The following is a 22359-nucleotide window of genomic DNA, read 5'->3' as shown; positions in this document are numbered from 1 at the left end:
CTTTCTAAAACATTAAAGCTTTGAGACTCTGTTATGGCTTGTGTCTAGATGTTCCCCCAAAGCTTCATGCAGACATGGGGTGGGCTTCTAGAGTTTATGATAGATTCATGGTCCAATGCTGGGATTATGGCTGTGAGTGCCACACCTGCCCTGGCGGGGGAGGGGTAGTCTTCATATAATATAAGGGAGGGAAAGAGGCTGCTTGCTGCCACTCCTCCCTTTGTATTCTTGCTGTTTTTGCTGTTTTCTGCTGCCATGAACTGATGCCCTCTGCCATGTGCCACTCTGCCTTGGAGCCAGCCAAGTATGGACCTGCACAAACTGTGAGCAAAATAAACCTTTCCTTCTTTAATTTTGGGCATCAGGTATTTTGTCTGAGCAGTAAGAGAAAAGTAATCAAGACAAACTCCATGACAGAGTAAGATAAAACACTGTTCAACAAGGTGGTTTAGCGTCAGTTAGTGGCAAAAATGGAACATTTAGGGAGAAGAAGAGATAGTTTCAGATAGTTTACGATTTCCATGGCCTGGGGCAAAGCAATGGGAGGGGTGCAATGTTAAATAAACTGATAACAGAGCACAGAGTTCTTAAACCACACTTGTACTTAGGAACCTGGGAGGAGATGGCTGTGTAACAGGTCTCATTCTCTACAAGGCGGTCAAGCTTCTTCTGGCATAAGACAAAGAGAAAAACTCATTCTGAGTTATGGATGCTGAATTGAGAGTCAGTATGCCAAGACTGCTGTGGTGCATAAAGGCCTGGCATGGATTGGAGATCGATTTTTAGGCCAGGCGTTAGGGCGAGAGCAAGGCATGACTCGAGTTTGGAGACAATGAAAGCAAAGAGCAGACCAAGTCATCAAGAAGGAGATGCCAATGCTCCCTGGGAACACTGGCAAGCCGTGGCAGAAGATCAGGTCACAGTAGCACTGGATACCAGGGCCCAGGGGGACAGAGGGCATCATGTCAGGGAGCACCAGATACCACCAAGGATGGGCACCAGGCCGGACTGCCTCCCATCCTCTACCTCCAGCAAAGCTATGGGATCACTAAATCTCACTTCTCTCCCCTCTGCAGTTTGGCCATGATCTTAAGCAGAGAAGCAGCCGAGGGTGAGGCTTTATGAGAGTTTGAGCATTTCCACCCAAGATTAATGGAGCACACTAAAAAGACTATTTAAAATAAAAGCGTGGACTAAGGTTGTTTATTTCACACATTTCCCCCTGACAGCCAGTAGTATTCTAGACAGCTGCAGAAAAATAAAGGAGCTGAAGTCTCTCCGCACTTTTGATTTATAAGGTGAGTAAATTCTGCAGCAACACTACAAGTCCGACAATGTATATGAGTATGCCAGCACATAATAAATACTGTCTTTCTCTTTGCTGCCTTTTTCCCTTCTTACACCCAAGTGGGCACTTTTTCCCAATATATATTCGTAGCCACCCATCATCCAAACACCCCTTTGTCGGCAGGAAGTGTACCAAAATAAGCCAAGGCAGAGCCATAATTTTCTCAGATATTATGGAAACCAAACAGGAGGAGAGGCAACAGGAGGAGAGGCAACAGGAGGAGAAGCAACTTCTCTGCCTGGCCCCTCACAGCTAACACACGGGCTTGTAACATAGCCCTAATGAATGGGCTTGCAGGCAGCTCACAAGGTCTGTAGGGCACAATGTCAAGGGATCAGGGAGCTGGGGTTTCAAGGCAACAGTGACTATAAAGTGTAAATTCTGAGAGGAAGGAGAGCATCCGGTGACAGGAGGTTCAGTTCTTCTCATGAGGCAGGTTCAGTGAGTGACCTTGTTGTGTTAGCTGCTGTCTTGGTCCAACTGGGTTGTCATAAAAAAAATACCATAGACTGGATGGCTCAAATGATTACGATTTCTCTGTTCACAGTCTGGAGACTGGAACCTCGGAAATGGAAGTGCTGGCGTATTTAGTGACAAGTGAGGACTTGCAGGTCTCTGCCTTCTTGGTGAAAACACTCACGACTGTGCACAGGGAGAGAACCAGAGAGATACTCTTCTCTTCCCCTTTTTATAAGGACAATCAACCAATTCAATTAGGGCCCCACTTGAATGACTTCCCTTAACCTTAATTATCTCTGAAAAGCCCTGTCTCTAAGTATAGTTACTTAGGGGTTAGAGCTTCCATACATGAATTCAGACCAGAGTAGCTGCCTAACCTCCTTTCTATTCTAACTTAATTTTCTTTTTCATCGGTTCTATCAAATACCTCATTTCTTTCCCCAAAGTTCATTTTCTGTTTAAGTTAATCACAGTTAGTTTCTATTTTGGGAAACCATGAATTCACATGATGTAGAAATGTGTATCAGAAGACAGTCACTTGGGGGATTGGCACTGGCTATCTGTCCCAGCTGGTGTTAGAATGAAAATTTAGTTAGCATTCAAGATAGGCAATCTCTCAGCTGTAACAAATAGCCAAATAATTCTTCGTGAGGATCTTTAACAAAATGTTAATTGGGAAGAAGAGTTTTAAGGCATCAAATTGGGACTGGTATGGTGAATGGTATAAAGAATTTAAAGACACCAAACGATTTAGCTACTTCTAGGACTGGACAGCTTAAAGAATGACAACAAATTCAAATCTCTACAATTTCACTCAAGGCATATATCCAGGGACTTTCTCTTGTTTTGATAAATGTCTACAAAAAATATTTCTCCAAAGCAAAAGCAAAGTTTAAATTCTTTGGTTCCTGAATAAAGTCTATTAAATTGCCAGTATCACCAGGTGACTCATATATAAATGAGAGAAATAATCAGGAAATAATAAGAAATCAAGTGAGGTGAGAATGTGGAGATTTAGCAGTACCCCAACCACTCTGCACTCAGTCCACGTTCTGGATCTTTCCTAAACTTCATCTTCCCTGGAACAAACATGGTGCATCATGCCCACAGGGTGGTAGAGTGGGCTATGGCTGGTATATGCAACACCTAGTTAAGAGTAACACAGGCCAAAGGATGTGGGGAGAAAAATCTTTGAAAATACAGAAACCTGCTATATTAGGAAAACTTCTACAGGTCTAGCGGTCTGCTAAACTCCAGAGTATCTGGTGAATCACTGTTTCTCTAAATCAAAATTTTTGGTGATCTATTTTGACTTTTTCCAGCAACATATTCAACATTTGCATTTACTAATTCAATGCATTTACTGGGTAATTCATAAGGCTTCCACTTTAAAGTTGCTACCCTACTTGGATACTATGGTCTGGCTGATCCAATGAGGCCTTGAGTGTCTGTATCAAACCAAACAGCCTCAAGGAGGGAATTACAGAAGAGGTCTTCAGATTATAGTACAAAGAGTGCGTCTTTATTGTATTACTGCTCTTCTTTTGAAAGATAGATCTTCATTTGCTACTGGGCCAGAGCAGAGACCAAACTCTGACTGTGATATATCAGATGACCATAAAAAACAAACTATGCATTATGAACTAGAGTATTGTCTGGTCTACCTGGCTATTACTAAGGTGAATCCACTACTTCCTTCTTCATCATGGGTGAGTATTATACATGGGGCTGCAGCAAACCACATGAGTTAGATGTACATACTCCCCAGTGTTCCATGCCTGTCACAGAGTAACTCCCTCCAAGCCAAAGAGGAATGTGTAAAACTGCCTATCTGAAAAGAAAAAATTTGGGCCTAGACTCTGGGAAGGTCTAAGTCAGTGGTGGTAAACCTATGGCATGTACATTATTGTGTTTTTCTTTTAAGACAAAATGTTAATGAATGAGTTGTTTTTTTCTGAACTAAAAGATGTAAGTGTATTTTGAGACTAACGTTCACATGGACATTTATTAAGATTTGATTTACTCTAATGATACATCACTGGGTGCTCTACAAAACATTTAACATGAGGTTTTTGCTTTGCAATATTGTCTGGCTAATGTCTTAGCCAGTAACCAGTTTAATTCCTAATCTAAATCAAGAATCAAACCTCTGTTGACCTTACCTAAAAAAAAGGTTCAGAGCTAGGGAAAACAATCTTTCTCTCTTTTTTATTTTTCAAGCCAGAAAATTTTCTCTCTGCAATATAAATACCTTTTTAAAAACCTAAAACATCTGTGTTCCCTAGATGGTCCATCTGGTTTTTTGACTTCCAAAACAACTTGCTAAGATGACATGATAATAATGTTCTCAAAGAACACTAATATAGCAGGAGAGGATTCCCCAGTCCCTGACCTTTGTTAACAATAGCTCCAAGGGCTTGACAGTTTGATACTTTAAGCAAATGTCAAAGAGGATGTATCAGGCATATCTCAAGAAAGCAAACAAGGCAGATGCCAGGGAAGAGTCCATTTTAATTTAAGGAAAAGAAGCTAAAAATAGGATCGGTGTGTATCATCTTACTGAGGACTTCTAGTCTGCATCCAGATGCCTCCATGATAATCAAACATGAGGCAGCGTTTTCTTTTGTTTTTTAAATAACTTCAGAGGCATATCCAGGTCCCTAAAGCCAGTTGGAAAGTTTAAGTGAAGGTCAGAACACCACACCCTGTTTTCTCCCATGTGATCTTTAGGTATTTGAGGATTGGCTTCCATTGGGAAATTATATATAAGAATTTCCTGATTTCAGATTTAAGCTTCCAAATAAATATTTATATTCTCCATGAAATGACCTTACTTAGCATTTTTTTTAAAAAAATCAAAGAATTATACTTGTGAGGCCCACAGAGATGAGATTTAAAAGTCACCTTTCAGCAGTTCAGAATTCCATTTTCATTTTGATCTCCCATCATCTCATATGGAAAGAGGTGAGGGGAGCAGAGGAGATGGAAATAACTGACTAGGAAATCGAGCCTGGGCTCTGGGCCCCTTTTCATTGCAGGAAGGCAACTCAAAAGGGGCTTTGAAGGGAGAATCCAAGGGTTCCCCACTCCGGGATGACAGGATGAGGGTTATTTTAGTTGCTCACTGTTATGGTTTGTGTCTGCATGTCCCCCCAAAGCCATGCAGTCATTGGGTGGGCTTCTAGAGTTTCTGATTGATTCATGGTCCAATGCTGGGATTATGGATGTGAGTGCTACACCTGCCCTGGGGCGGGTAGTTTGCATACAATGTAAGGGAGGGAAAGAGGCTCCCTCTTCCAGTTGCTACTCCTCCATTTTGCTCTTGCTGCTTTTGCTGTTTTCTACCACCATGAACTGTTGCCCTCTGCTATGTGCCACTCTGCCTTGAAGCCAATCAAGTAGGGACTGAAATTTCCACAAACTGTGAGCTAAATAAACTTTTCCTTTCTTAATGTTGGATGTCAGGTATTTTGTCTCAACAATGAGAGAAAAGTAACCAAGACTCCCACCAAGAAGTACAACTTTGCTACAGTCTAACATCTAACGCCTGCTTACATGTGGTTGATACCACAAAAATAGGGTGATTCCACGGTGCCATCATTCACATGGGGGAGTTATAAGTCAGGGAGGTCTTCTCACCCAGTCCCTCTGCCCAGCCTTGGTGGAGCCAGAAGCTCAGGCTGCCTTTCTGAGTCTGAGTGTCTGAACTTTGAAATGATGGGCCCTCAGAGACCTGAGCAACCCGGAGCAGGAGCCAAGGGGGCCATGCTGCCGCTCAGCCCTTGACTGGCTGCAAACGCAACTGAACTGTATTTTTTTTTACCTTTATTCAATTGTGATCAATTTCAGTTTAAATTTAATAACTGACACTTGATTCAATGATTGGAAAGCTTTTAATACGTTTGGAATAATAGTATTATATACATCTACCTTTTAAATTATAAAGCTTATGAAAGCCAATGATAGCTCTAGTATTTCTGATGAGAATGTTGTATCTGAATTTGGATACAGAACAAACTTCTATTGAACAGCACTGAGCTAGACTATTGTAATTCTCTTTCAACAATCGTATCCCTGCTTGCAGGTTCTGAAGTTAGTATGGGAAGCCAATGTTCAAAGCCAGAGAAGATGGAAAGCCAATGTCCAAACTCTGCTCCACCAGCCCAAAGCATGTATTTTTTTTTCAAAATGCAAAGGTGAAATGACAGCTTTCCTTAGCCATCTTCTTGGACATCTCTTCCAATGCAAAGTACTGTACAGAGCATCTCTGCACAGTTAAAACTCCTCTGTCTTGAGTCAACCCAAGCTGCTCTGGTAATGTTCACCTTCATTCTCCTAAATGTCATATTCAAGGTAGCAGCTAATGTTTGCACCAGCCTAGGGGCCATACAAGAGTACTGGTTGAAATGGAAACAGAACTTCCCCTCACAACAGAATCTCAGCCTAATGACTTTTTCTTGGTAATCTAGTAAAACCAATGCAAACTTGTTGCATGCATAGCACTCCATGTTATGCTACCTCTGTTTTCTCTTTCTTATTCCTGTAGTACCATCCCATTCTTCATTTCTTGCATTGGTGTCTATGGAACTAGACTCTGTGCTGGGAATGAAGGTAAAGAACACAGACTCTCCTCTGAAGGATATCAGTCTAAGAGATAAGACATGTGAATACTAATGCAATACAGTGTGAGAAAGGAAAGCAGACTATGCCTGCATATGAAGAGGGATGTCAGACAGAAGAGGAAAAGCCAAGGAGCTGAGCCGTAAGCTCAGCATTCCTGAAGGAGACCCCCCAGGACAGATGCATCCAGACAGGGACATAGCATAGATACCTTTTTAAATTTTTCTTGGATATAAGAAACAAAGCACCTAAGGGAAGTAGACAGAGGCGTTGCTCAAGATGACAGCACACGGTTCCTATTTATAAGATACCAGGAAGACAAGAGGAATTTCAGAGAACTCTCAAAACCTCCCACACTTTATAGAAGTTTCCTCTTCTTTCTTCTCATTTGACTGACATCTTTCCAGCAGGTTAAGAAATTCTCATTTCCCCCCGGGGACTTTACAGAGCCTGAAGTTTCTAGAGAAATCTGGCATCATCTTTGTCATTCAACAACATTTTGGGGAGGTTACTGCAGCAAACATGGCTCCGTAACCTCAGGATCTCAAGGACAATCCAGGGAAAATATTAATAATAGGCGAAGCAGAGGCAGCTTGGCAGGGAACCATAATTTTTTTCTTTCCGTACTACTTGGAAATAGAAAGCATATGTTTACAATGTTTTTGAGGTAGAGATCTCTCGCTTCAAATCAGCTTTTCTACTCGAAGGCTTCTTTCCCTGCAATAATGACCTGAACAGATGAGGAAGGTCTAGCATATTTGAAAGAGCAAGATTCATGGGGAACTTCATTCCTACATCTTCCTAGTTTAAATCATTCTTTGGACTATTTCTTGTAGCATAAGTACTGTGGAGAGAATATTCATCACAGTGCACAGCTGAGAGAGGAGACTAAGGCTTGGACAAATGCAAACTACCTTCCCCTTCATTTTAAAAAAATAAAAATGAGAAATACAGAGGTAAGTGAGTTCACTAGAGCTCCATACTAGAGGCAGAACAAATCAATGCTCTGAGATCGCTAGCTTGAATAGGGTTAAATTTTCCAGTCAAACAGTGACTTAAAAACATCCACCAAGCCTTCATATATATTTTGGAGAATAAACAGCTAAAGTACATTTTACATATACAACTACTTCAAATATTATCCATGCGAGTATCTCACTGTACCATAAAATTCAGTAGTGCCTTGTTTCCTCCAGCCGCAGTTGTGATAAAAATGTTGCCATGGCTCAAACCCCGAATTGAGAGCCCACTCAAATCTGCTGCACGGTGGGACCATGATGCTGGCTGCTCAGTCCCTGTCTGTCAGACACCTTCACACAGCAGGTGAAAGGTGGGCATGGGGCATCCTCGACAGCCAGGCGGCCAAGCAACTACAGGCAGCCAAAGGTCAGGCATCGCCTGCAGTGTCAGGACAACTTGCTGAACCCAAATCTAAAGGTTTTCCTGTCTGAAGCCATCAGGGATTGCTTTCATGGCAAGAGCTATGATAGCTAGCTTTGGGTTCAAATCTGTATTGTGGAATTCGAACCATCTAAACGCCCACCACCACAAGAAAGCTCTATGGGTCTTGTTAACAAAACAGAAATAACTTCTGCCAATAGCTGAGAAATAAATTCCTTCTTTCCTGCTGCTTGGACCACAGCATAATGAGGGCTCCCAAGCTCTCTTTGCAGTAATAAAATGAAATGTACAGGCTTTTCCTTTTGATGTGTTCCAGTTTAAAAGTTTAGAGCTGATGCCTTTTCATCCTTAATTTATCTTCCCTTGTAAATATTTCTGTACCATTTCCAATATCCTAAGTATACACATTAAAAAAAAATAATTCACTCCTTCTCTTATTTCAGTTGTATAACTTTATGTTATGGGTCAAATTTTGGGCTAAATAAACATACCTCTGGCTGCAGCTCTGCAAATACCTCTGGCAGCAAATTAACTCAAACAAATGTTTTGATTGGGTGGTGAGGTTGTTTTTTAATGATTTTTCTGTTCTTGTCTGGAGGCTCAAGGATAGAGCTCCCTAAGGCTCTTCTGACTTTGTATTTTCTGCCACATTAATAATAGGTCTCAGGTTTGTGGATTGGTATGCTTAAAATGTTACCACCAGAGGGTGCTACTTGTCAGTTTCTAAAATTCACATCCCTACAAAGCTGGAACAATAGAGGCTCTGCTACCAAAAAATTGTCTCTGGGTCATTAAGGAGGAAAAGTCTCAGCACACCTAGAGCAGCACTAAATTTCAAGGACTAAGATTTCACTCTGCTGTTGGCATTATGCATTCAGAATGAGAATTAAAAATCTCTGTAGCTTGTACAAACCAAGCTGCACTGATTCATATCCCTACAATAAAACAAACAGTAAATGCTAACCATTTTTCATTATTTAGGGTTTTACTCAATGCTTACTGCTTACCAACAACGAACCCAGAATTCTACTGTCTTCTTTGCCACCCTAAACAGTAACATCGCATAAAGTTAGGGAATGTGCTTTGCTATATCAATTTACCCTCTAGCAAATGTAACTTTCACTCATGCTACTTTCAGTACATACATCTCCCACTTTTATTTTCAGGGAACTTTGCTTCAAAGTAATTTTTGTACTTCTAGGAAGCATTTTGACTGGTAAGTTACATCTTCTCTCATTAGTATTGCTTTGAGATTCAGAGATTTGTATGGGAGTTTTCCACTTGATGTCTTCTGCTATGCACAAAGATGGTATGGAGTTCAAATCTCATTCACCTACGTGCAGCTTGTATGGAAACTATTTTTAAATTGAGGGCAGTGTTGCATGAATTGGCCAAGCAAATCTGGAATCAGCAAGGTTTTCTCTAAAAGACTAGATTACAGATTTTAGGCTTTGCAGGTCACAAGATCTCTTCCATACCATTTAATTCGACTCTGAATTAGGAAAGCAGTTGTAAATGAAAGGCGGCAGTTATATCTCAATAACACCATTTCTAGAAACAAATGGTGGAGTGTAGCTTGCTGACCCCTGCACACGGTGAATTTTAACATACACTTCCTATTGATGCCATGCATAAAGCTATCTATTATGCAGCACCCTTGTGATTTTCATAAAATTCAACATAGTGGGATCTAACTAGAATATCTGTGTGTCTAGCTTCACGAAGAGCTCTCAGGGTAGGGTATGAAATCGACAAGAATGCTGTTACTCCCTGGTGATTTTTCCAGAGATAAAATGGAAAGTAAACAAAAGACTTGGTTCACCTTCAGACTGATGTGTAGCAAGAGGAGTCTGGGTCTCCTTGGAGTAGGACACCACTTCGCGGGGCAGGAAATCTACCTGCGTGACCTTCGACACGCCCAGCTTATGCAGTCTTCTTCTGTAAAGGACAAAGGGCAAACACTTAGGCAGGGCACACCTTCATTCCAGAACAGCTATCAGAAATAAGACAAAGCACCCAAACCAGAAACCCCCAAACACCCTCAGTCTCTCAGTACAAAGGGCAGCTCTACAATACGAAGTTAGTCCTCGGCTAGAAGTCAGGACCCTGGGGGTGTTGGTCCACTTTGGCTCAAATTGGCTAGGTGATGTCGGGTAAGTTTCCCCTGCTGACTTCCAGCTTCCCTATCTCTGAGCTCAGATCAGACTCTTTCCGTCTTGAGCATCTCTGGCTCTGCTTGGTTAAAATGTACGAAGTGAACCTTCATTTATAATGCAGGATTCTAGTTTCCTAGGCAAGAAGGAAAATAATGCTCCAGGATGAATTATTTATTTTGTATCACAAATATACTAAAAAAAAAAAAAAGTAATTCTTCCTAAGTTTGAAGAAAAAGAGATGTGGATTCCCTGTGGGACTAGCACTGTCTTTATGAAGATGCTGACGGGATCCTGTTCCAAGGAGTATAGCCATTCTCATTTCTCAGAGAAGGAACTTGTGCAGATATGTGTCTGAATTATGTTCTAAGGACACCTCAATGTAGCACAGATCAATGAAATGGACACTGGACTTGGAGTGATCAAGTCTTAGCTCAACATTCCAAAGCTAACTGCGATTGTGTTTAAAAAAATAATTGCTGAATATTTATGGAACACTTCGAGTGTTTCCAGATGTCTTCCTGACACCTCTGTGAAGTGTGGGAGCATATGCTAGCACCTCAGTTTTACAGCTGAGTAAAGTGAGATCCAGTTCAAGAACATGGCTGGGTGCCTTTAGCTCATAAATGGTGGAACGAGAGATAAAAGTACTGGGGCTGGGGATTTAGCTCAGCGGCACAGCGCCTGCCTGGCAAGCGCAAGGTCGTGAGTTCAATTCCCAGTACTGAAAAAAAAAAAAAAAAAAAAAGAGAGATAAAAATACTACTGATTACCAACTGTATATGTTGTGAACCAGAACCTTGTTTGTATCCCTTTCTACCATGCCAAACTCCCACTAAAAGTTCTTAAAAGTGAGTCTGCATCAGCACAAAAATATGAAGCCCACCCAGGTCACCCAGGAATCAGCCCATGTGGAGGCAGAATCAGCTGGTGGCAACCACAGAGACTAACTCCCCAGTCACTAGCTGTGTTCATCTTGCACAAGTTTCTAAGCCCTGTGTGCAAACAGAGATAATAGCACATTCTAACACCATTGGTATAGGTAGTCTGTGCATACCAACACATATGTTATGCATATATCATATGTATTTATACACATGCATGCATAATTTATACATATGGATCTTAAAACTGTTACTGGAACACTATTTTAAGGGCACAGATTTAGTATTAGCAATAGGCATAGTCGACCATAATTCTTAAGGATTTCCAGGCATAGCTATAGGAGTGTGTCTCTGTGAGAGGAAAAAAAGAGAAAGGTGTAACAAGCCAAAATCTCCCACCCTCTAGTTGTCTAAGAGCAATAGAAACACACCGTGTTCACATGCTTGTGCTTCCTTACCACCAGCAGATGGCATAACCTCCCTTCTTTTTCTCTAAATCATTACTAGTAGTAACAACGAGAGAGAGAATGCATACCACAGCTAGAATTTCCAGTTTCCCAAGCATTCTATCTAGGTCAATACAACTTCGTCTTTTTATGAGTTGACAGAACGATGAAGTGAAATCTAAGATGTGCGCAGAGGGACAGATGCTTCCTGAAGCGGGTCTTTCTGATGCATGTGAAGAAGAAAACACACATGGACCCCTCCAGACCTGCTTAAGGCAGAGCTCCTCCTACTGGTGAAGCTCGGGACATCTTTCTAAGGCCCCACTAGGTCAGTCTCCATCACAAGGTTCAGGCATCTCCATCACTTCAAGATGAGACCACCCCTGACAAAGAGTGCTCATCTTGGACTCTAAACTTCCATGGGTATCCGTGTGGTCCTCAAGCTCTGGTTAAGCGATACCTGCATCTCACAGGAATTCTAGGACCTACATCGATGGCCCATCTTATTGGGTGACCAGAAATAGGCCTTGGGTTGTAGGAAGCTGATTTATAATTTGATAATCCATCATGATACATTAAAACCAACCATGGAGGCAGCATAGCAAAGGAACTCATAGAGAAGTCATTCGAATCCTTGCTGTGTCACTTATCAGCTGAATGAAAGGTAGAAGAAAGCTCTGGACAAGTGAGAAACCCCTCTAAGCCTCAGGTTCCTTGTCTGAGGATGGGTATTAATCATTGAGCATGAGGAATAAATGAAGCTAATACTCATACAGCATGGAGAATGGTGCCTGGAAGATCATAGCTTCTCTTGTCTTAGGCCACTTTATTTTCAGTTTATCTTTTTTACTGGTTGTAACAGTACTTACACATGTAAAAAAAAAAAAAAACCTAGAGAGGGCAGATCTACAAACGTTTTAAACTCAAGATTCTTTAAGACTGTATAGTCAAAGATCATTTCTGCTAATGAAACAGAAAAATGACACTCCTAATATTTTTAAATATTTTTAGTATGAATTAGTTTTAGCACTTGAGGCAGTCCACTGACTCTTGCTTTAACCCAAGTATCACTGAAAAACTGCTCAGTGTTCAAAACTTCGCTTGAATGAATACGTGTATCTCACTGAAACGCAATGCTTTCTTGTTTCAGTAATTACGGGAGAGTTTCAACCAATTCTCCCCTGGCTGTGCCAGTCAGTTCAGGGTCCCAACTCAACCGCTTGGTGTTGGTCATTCCCAGTGTCCTCAGTGGCTAGCACATGGCTCTTAGGCTTGGGGGTGAGTCTCCCTCAAATGATTTATGACTTCTTTAGTTTTATAGAGAATAAAAAAATAACAAAACAACCACATAGACAAAAACAAAACAACATAAAAGCCATAAAAATGATACAGGGTTCCAAAACAAGATGATAGGAATTAACAGCGGCTGTTATATTACATATTGCTATCTTCAGCAAAGTTGCTCAGGTTACCAGACATAAGAAAGCAAGACTGATCAAACCATTAAAGAGAATAAAAAATAACTTTATAAAACCATTAGAAACAATACAGAGCTTCACTCGACAAGATGCTAGGAATTCATCAATAGTTGTTTTACTGCATATTGTTATCTTCAAATTAGTTGTTCAGATTACCAAATATAAGCATGCAAAACTGGTCAAAAAAATTAAGCATTAACTGTTCCTTTCAATAGACCAATAGATATCAGCAGTAAATTAGTAAATTCCTTCTTCTTTATTTTTCTCCTTTCCCTCATCCTGATTTATACTTTTAAAACAACTCCTTATATGACTATTTAAGGGTACCGATAGATCACTGTATCTTTCCATATAAGTTCTGGGTTGACTAAAGCACATTTATATTAAATACTTTCATTCTATGAGGCTATGTGGCTGTGTTTTAATATTTATCATTCACTAAATATTCATATTCTAATTTCACATATGAGAAAATGGAAGCTCAGTGATGCTAAAGAGACTTGCTCAAAATCATAAGGGTTGTCAGTGACAGGACCAGGGCTTAGCCCTATTCAGCAGTGTGTCAAAGGGCCATGAACTCCAAAGTGCTACTATATTGACCTTGTTCTGCTTTTTTTCTTAATGCCTCATAATCATCCGCTCATCAAGTCATAGTTCTTATAACTTAACATAGAGATCCAAACAGTGCTTGTTTCATAAGCATACTAGGGGATTCCCGCGTGGCCTGGCTTATCAGGGCATGATGGAAGGATCCATTCCCGAGGTAAACACCACACAATGACTCTCAGTCCCAGCTGTTCCAGGACTGGCCAGAAGGTGGATCCCTTTCATGGCAAAACCCTTCCTCCTAGTACTCTCTCAACTGAGTATTCCACTGCTGGGATTCTATGGACCAGCCCTGATGCTGTGTCTCAGTTCATCCAGAAAACACACATTTGTACAACCTTGTGATACAAACTTTAATTACCCTGAAATATGTTTGTTATTTTATCAGCTGTCAAAATTAGTATATCTAGTCTTAACAAACGTAGCAGTTATTGTCTTTAAGTGTATGAACATTAAGAATCATACTTCTTACTTTGGATCAAAGCCTTAGCAGCTCGTAATTCTTTCATCCAAAGATGCAAGTTAAAGAACAGGGGAAACCCCCACTGTAGCACTCATATTACTATAATTCCTTTCCTTTCTAGGTAGGATCTGATCCCATCCCGGCTTTTCAGTTCTGACGCTGGGTGACATTTCCGGCCACCTCACCATCGCTTGTGCATAGCCTACACCTGCACACTGGACACACATTCGCTTCTGCCCTGGTACACGTGACTGTAGTCATTCATGTTCAGGTCTGTCTTTCCTGATTTGACTGAAAACTTTCACGTTTCTCATTATCTCTGCATCTTGGAGCTTAGTTCAGTGTAAGATACAGAGCAGACACTAAATAGATTTTTGAAGGAGGAAAGGAGGGGGGAAGAGAAGAAGAGAGAGAAGAGAGGAGGAGAGAGGAAAGGAGAGGAGAAGGGGAGGGGAGGGACGGGAGGGGAGGGGAGGAGGAAAGAAAATGTAGAAGAATGTTATAAAGAAGAATGTTGTACAAATATAAATGAAACTTTAAATGATCTATGTCCTGGCTCTTGTGTCATTATTATTAAATCATATTACATATTTTGCTTTGGTCATTTATTCCAAAATTAGAAGCTTTAAAGAAAAAAATTAAATTACTGAACTGAATTTACATAGGGCTTCATATAACTATATTCAGTACCATCTAAGAAGGACAATAAAGCGTTGTGCATTTGGATTAATTGTGACCACTGAGACAACACAAATGGGAGAAGCCCTGGGGCAGAGGCCTCCGGAGTGCAGTTCCTGAACCGCAGGATCAGGCCCCGCTGGGGAGAGGCTGGAAAGCAAACCCACAGTCCCCGCCCCAAAGCTGCTGAACCGCACACACCGCGGGGTAGAGCAATCTGCACTTTAGTAAGCCACCTCACACTCCCCTCTCCCACTTCCGGGAATACTGATGTCCATGAAAGGATGACCAGCACTGGCCTAAAGATGGTAGACTGCAGAGAGATAGAAAGCCTGGTGATTAAAAAAAAAAATCACTTGGGGCTCCCCACCCAGCAGCCAAATTCCAAAGGATGTAGTTTAGTGCCACTGTCAGGGGAAGAATTTTGGAGTAAGTTTATGAAGCTCTATGACGCAGGCCAGGTACAAAGATTAGTGAGAAGACGAGAAGATGAGTGCTAGATAGATTGGCGCGTACAAAATATGAATGAAAGGCTTGACTCTGTCCAAAATCTAAAGCTAGAAATTTAAGAGTCCTGGACATCCTGGGCAATACAACCATGGATCCCTCACAAACAGACTTGGCAGTGTCTTAATGTGACACAGCGCTCACATTTCCCCAGGATTGAAGCTCTACTGCCCCTAAAACTCCTGGAAGCCTCTTCTCTACTTGGTCTTGTTAATTTGACAAGGAACCTGGCTCAGCAGCTCTATTTTACTGCCAAAATGGGCACGTTTCTTCTGAAAGCAAAACTGGGTCTTTAGTTTACAACTGGCATAATTCACTCCACCGAAGTTCTCCCTATTTGGCCCTGACTGGACATTATGGACCTCAGGAAGAAAACCACTCTTCATGAGGCCCTGTTCCCCATTCCTCTTTTTGTTTCCGGTTCAACTGAGATTTTTGTCTATCCACCCACAGGAAGGTTAGCATGGCTTTCTAGCTACTCACAAAGAGGAAGGCTAAAGTGTAACATAAGCGTAGTCTCTGATACCTACCAAATTGAAGAAATGCAGACTTGTTTCCAAACACTAAAAGGGACACTTGTTCAATCATTCACAGCATAGGAAATATGTACACTGCCATTGGAATTCTAATAAATATGTATTCTGAGGCTCTTCTCCAGTTCAGAGATAAAAGAAATTTCAAGAAAAAAATGTATTGATACTTTAAGCCGGGCGTGGTGGCGCACGCCTGTAATCCCAGCATTCTGGAGGCTGAGGCAGGAGGATTGTTGCAAGTTTGAAGCCAGCCTGGGTTACAAAGTGAGCTCAAGGCCAGCCTGAACTGCATAGCAAGACCCTGTCTCAAAAAAGACAAAAAAAAAAAAAAAAAAGATACTTTAAGATTCTAATAATATTCAAACACTATTTTTAACAGAACAGGGAAACATCCTTGCTAAAGGAGTTTTTGCAAAGGTGAGACATCCTGACTTTGTCTCTACTCTATGAAAACAACGTCATTCCTTTCAAAGCCAAGGACAACAGAACTTTGGTTTGTGAACCTGTTGCGTCTTTATCCTGATGTACAGGAGCGTGGCACTGTTTCACGCCAACATGTGGAGTGCTAACAAAAAACCATCAGGTTTCTTTTTTTTGTTTGTTTGTTCATTTTTGTTTTTTTCCAGTACCTGGGATCGAACTACGACCTTGCACTTGCCGGGCAGGCGCTGTTTCGCTGAGCTAAATCCCCAGCCCCTCCACCAGGTTTCAAAGAAACCACTACTTAGCTCCTTTAAGAATAAAGTTAAGGAATTAAAGTGTGAAGATAATTTTGACAATGTCAAGAATTTGTGCGGAGCGGGGAGCTATGGACGGTAAAGGGAAGCAAAGCTCTTTGTCTTAGATTTAAGATCAAGGCTACCTTAATTTTCTTTCATTGAAATAAAATTCATATGGAATAAAATCCTTGCCTCCCCTTGTGTACAAGGGAGTAGTTTTGGAGCTAGTCACAAAGTTGTGTAACTATTATCACTATCTAATAATACAACCTTTTGTTTTCCCAAAAATATATTTTGGACCATTTGGCAGTCAAATTCCATTCCCCCTTTCCCTGACCCCTGGCAACTATCAATGTACTTTCTGTCTACCTTCATATAAATGAAATAAGACAATCTCTGGCCTTTGTGTCTCACTCATTTCACTAATGCCTTCAAGGTTATTAGCATAACATGTAACAGGATAGCATTTTTGCTCATCAACGAATAATATTCCATTGCAGGGACATACATTATTTTGAGTCCATTCACCAGTTGGTAGAGATTTGGACTGTTTCCACTTCTGGCTATTATGACCAGTGCTACTATAAACATTTATGCACCAATTTTTGTGTAGACATATGGTTTCAATTCCCCTAGATATGTACTTCAGAGTGGAATTACTGGATCATATGGTAATGTTGTATTTAACTTTTGAGGAACTGCCAAACTGTTTTCCAAAGCAACTGCACTTTCACATTCCCATGAGGAATAAGGGTTCTAATTTCTCTTCATCCTCCTCATCCTTTATTATCTGTCTTTTTTCAGATCATAGTACCCTGGTAAGTATGAAGTGCTACCTAACTGTGGTTTTTATTTATACTTCTCTAATGGCTAATGGTGTCCACCATCTTTTTCTGATGCTTATTAGCCATTTGAGTAACTTTTTTAGAGAAATGCTTATTCAGATTACTTGCCCATTTTAAAATGGAGTTCTCTTTTTACTATTGATTATTTTTGTGTACTTCGGGGATGACACCCTTATCAGATGAATCACTTGTATTTTCTTTCATTCTGAGTTGCTCTTGCACTTTCTTTCTTGAGGATGCCTCTTGAAGTGCAAACTTTTTCAAATTTTTTTGTACATTTTGCCGTACTGGGATTGAACCCAAGGCTTTCACACTGAGTTGTATCCCCAGTACTTTCTTTTCTTTTTTTTTTTTTTTTTTATTTTGAGACAAGGCCTCGTTAAATGGCCAAGTTGCCCAGACTAGGCGAGAACTTGCAGTCCTCCTGCCTCAGCCAGAATGCTGTGATTACAGAAATGTGCCACCAGTTTTCAATTTTAATGAAGTTGAATTTATCTATTTTTTCTTTGGTTGCTTGTGCTTTTGGTGTATATACAAAAATTATTGCCTAATCCCAGGTCCTGAAGATGTACATCTATTTTTTTCTAAGGGTCGTAAAGTTTCTGCTCATATATTTTAGATCTTTGATCTGTTTTGGGTTTTTTTGCAGCGGTATCAATGAGGTAGAGACCCAGTTTCATTTTTTTCTATGCAGACGTCCTGTTGTCCTAGGCTTAATTTTTTTCTAGTGTTCAGTGGCAAAATTGAGTACAGAAGCAGAGAAAGGCTTTTATCCTAAACACTAATCATCATAGATGTTCCTGGATTCAAGCAGTAGCCAAATTTAATGGTAAGAGGATGGGTTCAAGGGAAGGGACCTCACGATCTAAAAGCTTGGGGCTCACGAAAGATTGCAGAGTATCTGAGTGTGTCTCCTCATCCAGCACAAGAATCACCAACCTCTTCCTTAGTTAGTTAGATACTAATTATACAACTCACATTAGAATGCACTGATTTGAGGCAATGGTGAGTTATATTCAGCAATCCTCATGTTTACATATCTCATAGTTAAGAAGAGTGAAAAAAATCATGTGACAATTACTGTACTATCTCTATAGGACTTTAAAGGTGTACACATTTTGCAGAGCTGGCTTTCGATGACTAAGGCATTAAGTAAGACGCCTGCTGTGAATGTTTGACAGATACCATCTGCTAAACCTCAAAGGTTATTTCTGAACAGATGATACCTTTTCTGACCCAGTGCTGATATCAGGAGGTAAAGTTACTAGGGAGGTAAGACTACTGACATTAGGAGAATTTTTTGAATGTCAGACTTTAAGAACCTGTACTAGGACAAAGAAAAGCCAGAATTAAGATGTGCTTCAGGTGTCTGAGAAAGTCTCCAAATTTTATAAAAGGTCAATCACAAAGGAGCCTCAAAAATGGTACTAAGTGACAGTTTCATTGTCTTCAATAGCTGTAATGATGATGGTGTGTTGATCAGATCTGGTGGGAGAAATGGGCAAGGATAGATAATGTGGCAGAGCCTGGGTCAGAAGCTAGTGTGCAAGACACTCAGAAGCCAGGAAGCCATAAAAAAGGGTGACTGCAATAATGGGAAGTTTCTGGAGCACGGAGGAATCCTGAAAGTCAACAGAGAAAATTAGGAACAGATTTTTCTCAGAGACAAGGAGTTACTTGGCTAAATGCCAAAGTAACTCAAGGCCAAAGGAATTTTAAAAAAAAGTGTGTAATTGGGCTTATATTCAATTCTGCTGATTTTTATTCTTGTTTACTTGCATGTGGATGTTTAATCCCTGGAGTACATTAAAGGTGCTGCCAGAGATGCCAGAGATTTATTTTCCTAGTATTGCTTCTCAAACTTCTTTAGATAAATTTTTCAGAGATGACCCCGTCAGAGTGAAGGTGATAACAGTGCCATTTCCTTCTTTGTGCAATATTTTAGGTGAATGAAATAATGTCCTGGACAAATGACAAAGGCCAAGGCCATTAATCAGCAACCCACAAACCATGTTCAAACAAGGTGTTATGCCAGGTCCTTACATTACAAAGAGAACTAGGACATAGAACAAAAGCATCAAAAGGCAACTAAGAATGAAAGGTAGCAAAAAATGAGAACCAACATGGGGAATCACATAACATCTGGGACAGAAGAATATAATGAGCCGATTACTATGTATCTGGATAAATGAGGCGTTGTTGGGAATAGAAGGCTGGATCTGAATCTTCACATTTACCCTAACCCCGTTAAGTGGAAGGAATGGGGACAGCGTCTCAGGGAGGTGGCCCTGCATATACATAAATACGGAAGCTGAATTCACATTTTATGCCTCACAATAGACTTTTTCAAGATAGAAGTTCTGAGGAAGAAGCCATGGAGAGATACTGAGAGAGTTATACTCAGCCCAGATTATCAGAGGCTTCAAAGATCAGGCTAAAGAATCTGGAGTTCAAATATCAGGCTACAGAATGAGGAGCTGCTGAAAGTCACTGACTAAGAAATGATGTTATTATAGCAGCTATGTGCAAAATAGAAGTTAAATTCATCTCTTGGACTATCAGGGACCAGAAGGTACGTGTGGAAAGTGACTGCTCCACAAAAGGTGAGTATGAGAAAACGTGAATAGAGAAAAGACCTGCAGTCAAAGAGGGATGGGAAGGCATGTTTAGGAGCCAGTAAGAGAATGTAGGAAAATATCAGTTCAGAGGGAGCTTCCAGAAAAGCGAGGTCTGGATTTGTGGTCAGCGGTCTAATGAAGTATGAGATTCAGTTCAGAGCAAAGACAGATCACTTGGAATGGAAACAAAGACTGCACTGTGTAGACTCTGGAAAATAACAGAATTTGTGATTGACATGATAGACAGTAAAGGGAAAGGGATGAATCAGAGACTATCCCAAAGCTTCACACCTTACCCAAAGAAATGTGAGTTGTGTAACTGGAAGACATAGGATATCTCAGAGAAAGGTCCACTTTGGGGTAAGTTCTGAGTACTTTCATGCAAGAGTTTGTGGGGGACGAAATCTCTAGTTATAAAATCAAAGCTCAGAGAAGAAGACAAAACTGAAAATGCGACCCTTCTGAGCCATCTACTGAGAGTCACAGGAGAAAATTCTGCATCCTCAGAAAAATAACATGAGTGGATCTAGGATATAGCTCAGCGGCACAGCTCCTGCCCAACAAGCATGAGGTCATGAGTTTGATTCCCGGTACAAAAAAAAAAAAAGGACATGAGAAACCAAGGCCACAGAGGATTGTGCGCCATGAAAGAGGCTTTCAAAATGATGACTCTGTTTCTCAAATCATGTGCTCTGGTGTAATTAGGCATCAAAGTGTGATGTCTCCAAATTCATCTCGTTAGAGCTGGGAATGCGATATACAGGAAGCAAAGGAGCAGAGGAGGCACGACACCAAGGAAGGACGTGGGTGCCCTCGTCCCAGATGCAAAGTGTTTTCCTCCAGGAAAACTCACAGAGTAAGAGTTTTCTGGAGAGGTGGCTGGTCAGCTGGCCTTTTCTAGCTACTTCAAGAAAGACGAGTTTCCATTCTTCTACATTCACATTGTAGGAAGCGTTTATTTCACGTCCATGATATTTGCTTCTCAGTACAGAGATATTAGCTTGGCAGCTAAAATATTTTTCCTGAACAGAAGCAAATGTCAACTCTGGCTCAGGCAGCAGGCATAGCCAGAAGGCTTGCCGTGCATTTCATAGCACCAGTAAACCTTGCAATACTTCTGGGTTGAACGAACAGTCAAAATAATCATGGTTATACTAGAAGTTGGCAACATTCTTGGAGGTTCTGCTATCAAGTGCCCACTTTAGAAAGGAAATTGAAAGTTCAGAGACAGATGGTACATATTCTCTCCAATATTACATACAAATGGTAATATGATATAACAAATTTTTAGTCATGATGTTTTATTTCCTTGATATTTTTAATAAGCTTCCACAAGCTAAATGATCATAATTTTTTTAAAGTAACTGAGTATCACAATAGAAGCATACTTCCTTACCAAATGGCCTTCAAAAAGACAAAAAGATGGACAGACAAGACCCAATGACATAAAGGCAGACAGAAACAACAGCAAGACAGAAAAGAATATTTGACAAATTTTGGGAAATAAGCCAAGTGAAGGTTTCTACATCAAGACTATTGAAGCTATTACTGTTCTTAGGCAAATGACAGTATCTTTACAATGTGAAAAGACATCAAGAACTGCCTAGTTATACTTTGCTAATGCCTACCATCACATCAGCAATGACCTTAGAGAAGTGGTTTTACTTGTATTTTTGATAGGATGGTTTGTTTCACTAGAGCAGTTTGTGATGGTGCCTGGCAGATTCAGGAGGTAGTACTCAGCCAGATTCTGTTCTGTTTCAGCCAGAACACAGAGAAGGTTCAGGGAAAAAAGAGGTCACCACCTACTAGCAGTGTCTCTTAAAGACTAACAGAAATTCTCACTCCATTCAGAAGAGGAGCAGCCAAATTCTTGTCTACAGCTTCAATTTTCCCCCAGTCTCTCTTTGCTTCCAAATATTCAGTGAGCCCTAGCAAGGATTTAACATGAGGGAAGTATGTTTAAATTTTAAGAAAATGCATTACAGTAAAAGACACATTGCTGTTAATTCTTCTCAAAAATCCTCCTCTTCTCTTTGAACACACTGATCTGCTCATTGCCACTTTGTGAAGCAGTTCTGGAAGTCCTCTTTCCTGAGTTTCTTTTCAAGGTATGATTAAGAAAAATATACTGAATGCTGCTGCCAAATGTCTTCCAAAGGAAAGGCAGGTTTATAAAAACATTACAATGTGTCCTCATCCATCTATTTAGTGGATCTGGCGCTCTTTGGCTTCTGTCTTTCCCCCAAGCCAAAATGACCACGAAAAGCAAATGTTTAGAATTGATTGAGGACACAGAGGCAGCAAAAACAGCACAACTAAAGACACTCAGTTACTAAAACCATATGGATTAAGGGTGTGATAATTCAAATCTATCCAGCACCTAACAAAATAACGTTCACGTCTTATATCAATAAAAAATTACCAGCTGTTATGACTTGTATCTAGATGTCCCCCCAAAGCCTCATGCTCTCATAGGTGGAGCTTTATGGAAGTGGCTGGATCTAACATGTGTGGATGTGGGTTAAGGATGTGTGAATATGGATTAAGGGTGTGATAATTAAATTGGCCCACTGATTGGCTGAGCGTACTTCTGGGGGT

The 22359-nt window shown here is 40.6% G+C and overlaps 1 protein-coding gene across 1 annotated transcript in view; it reads right to left on the bottom strand.

The window, feature by feature from the left end:
• The window catches only part of Dync1i1 (dynein, cytoplasmic 1, intermediate chain 1), a gene marked incomplete at its 5' end in the record, with an annotated part of 273910 nt that overhangs the window by 220030 nt on the left and 31521 nt on the right, over positions 1–22359 (bottom strand). Inside the window, 1 exon segment of the mRNA XM_013516078.1 lies at positions 9651–9766. Coding sequence (XP_013371532.1) covers positions 9651–9766 — 116 coding nt within the window.

This window comes from Chinchilla lanigera, unplaced genomic scaffold, assembly GCF_000276665.1.
Source record: "Chinchilla lanigera isolate Chin_1 unplaced genomic scaffold, ChiLan1.0 scaffold00031, whole genome shotgun sequence".
NCBI classification, from domain to species: Eukaryota; Metazoa; Chordata; class Mammalia; order Rodentia; family Chinchillidae; genus Chinchilla; species Chinchilla lanigera.
The sequence above is the reverse complement of the archived record's forward strand: the minus strand, read 5'-3'. Positions and strand labels throughout refer to the sequence as shown.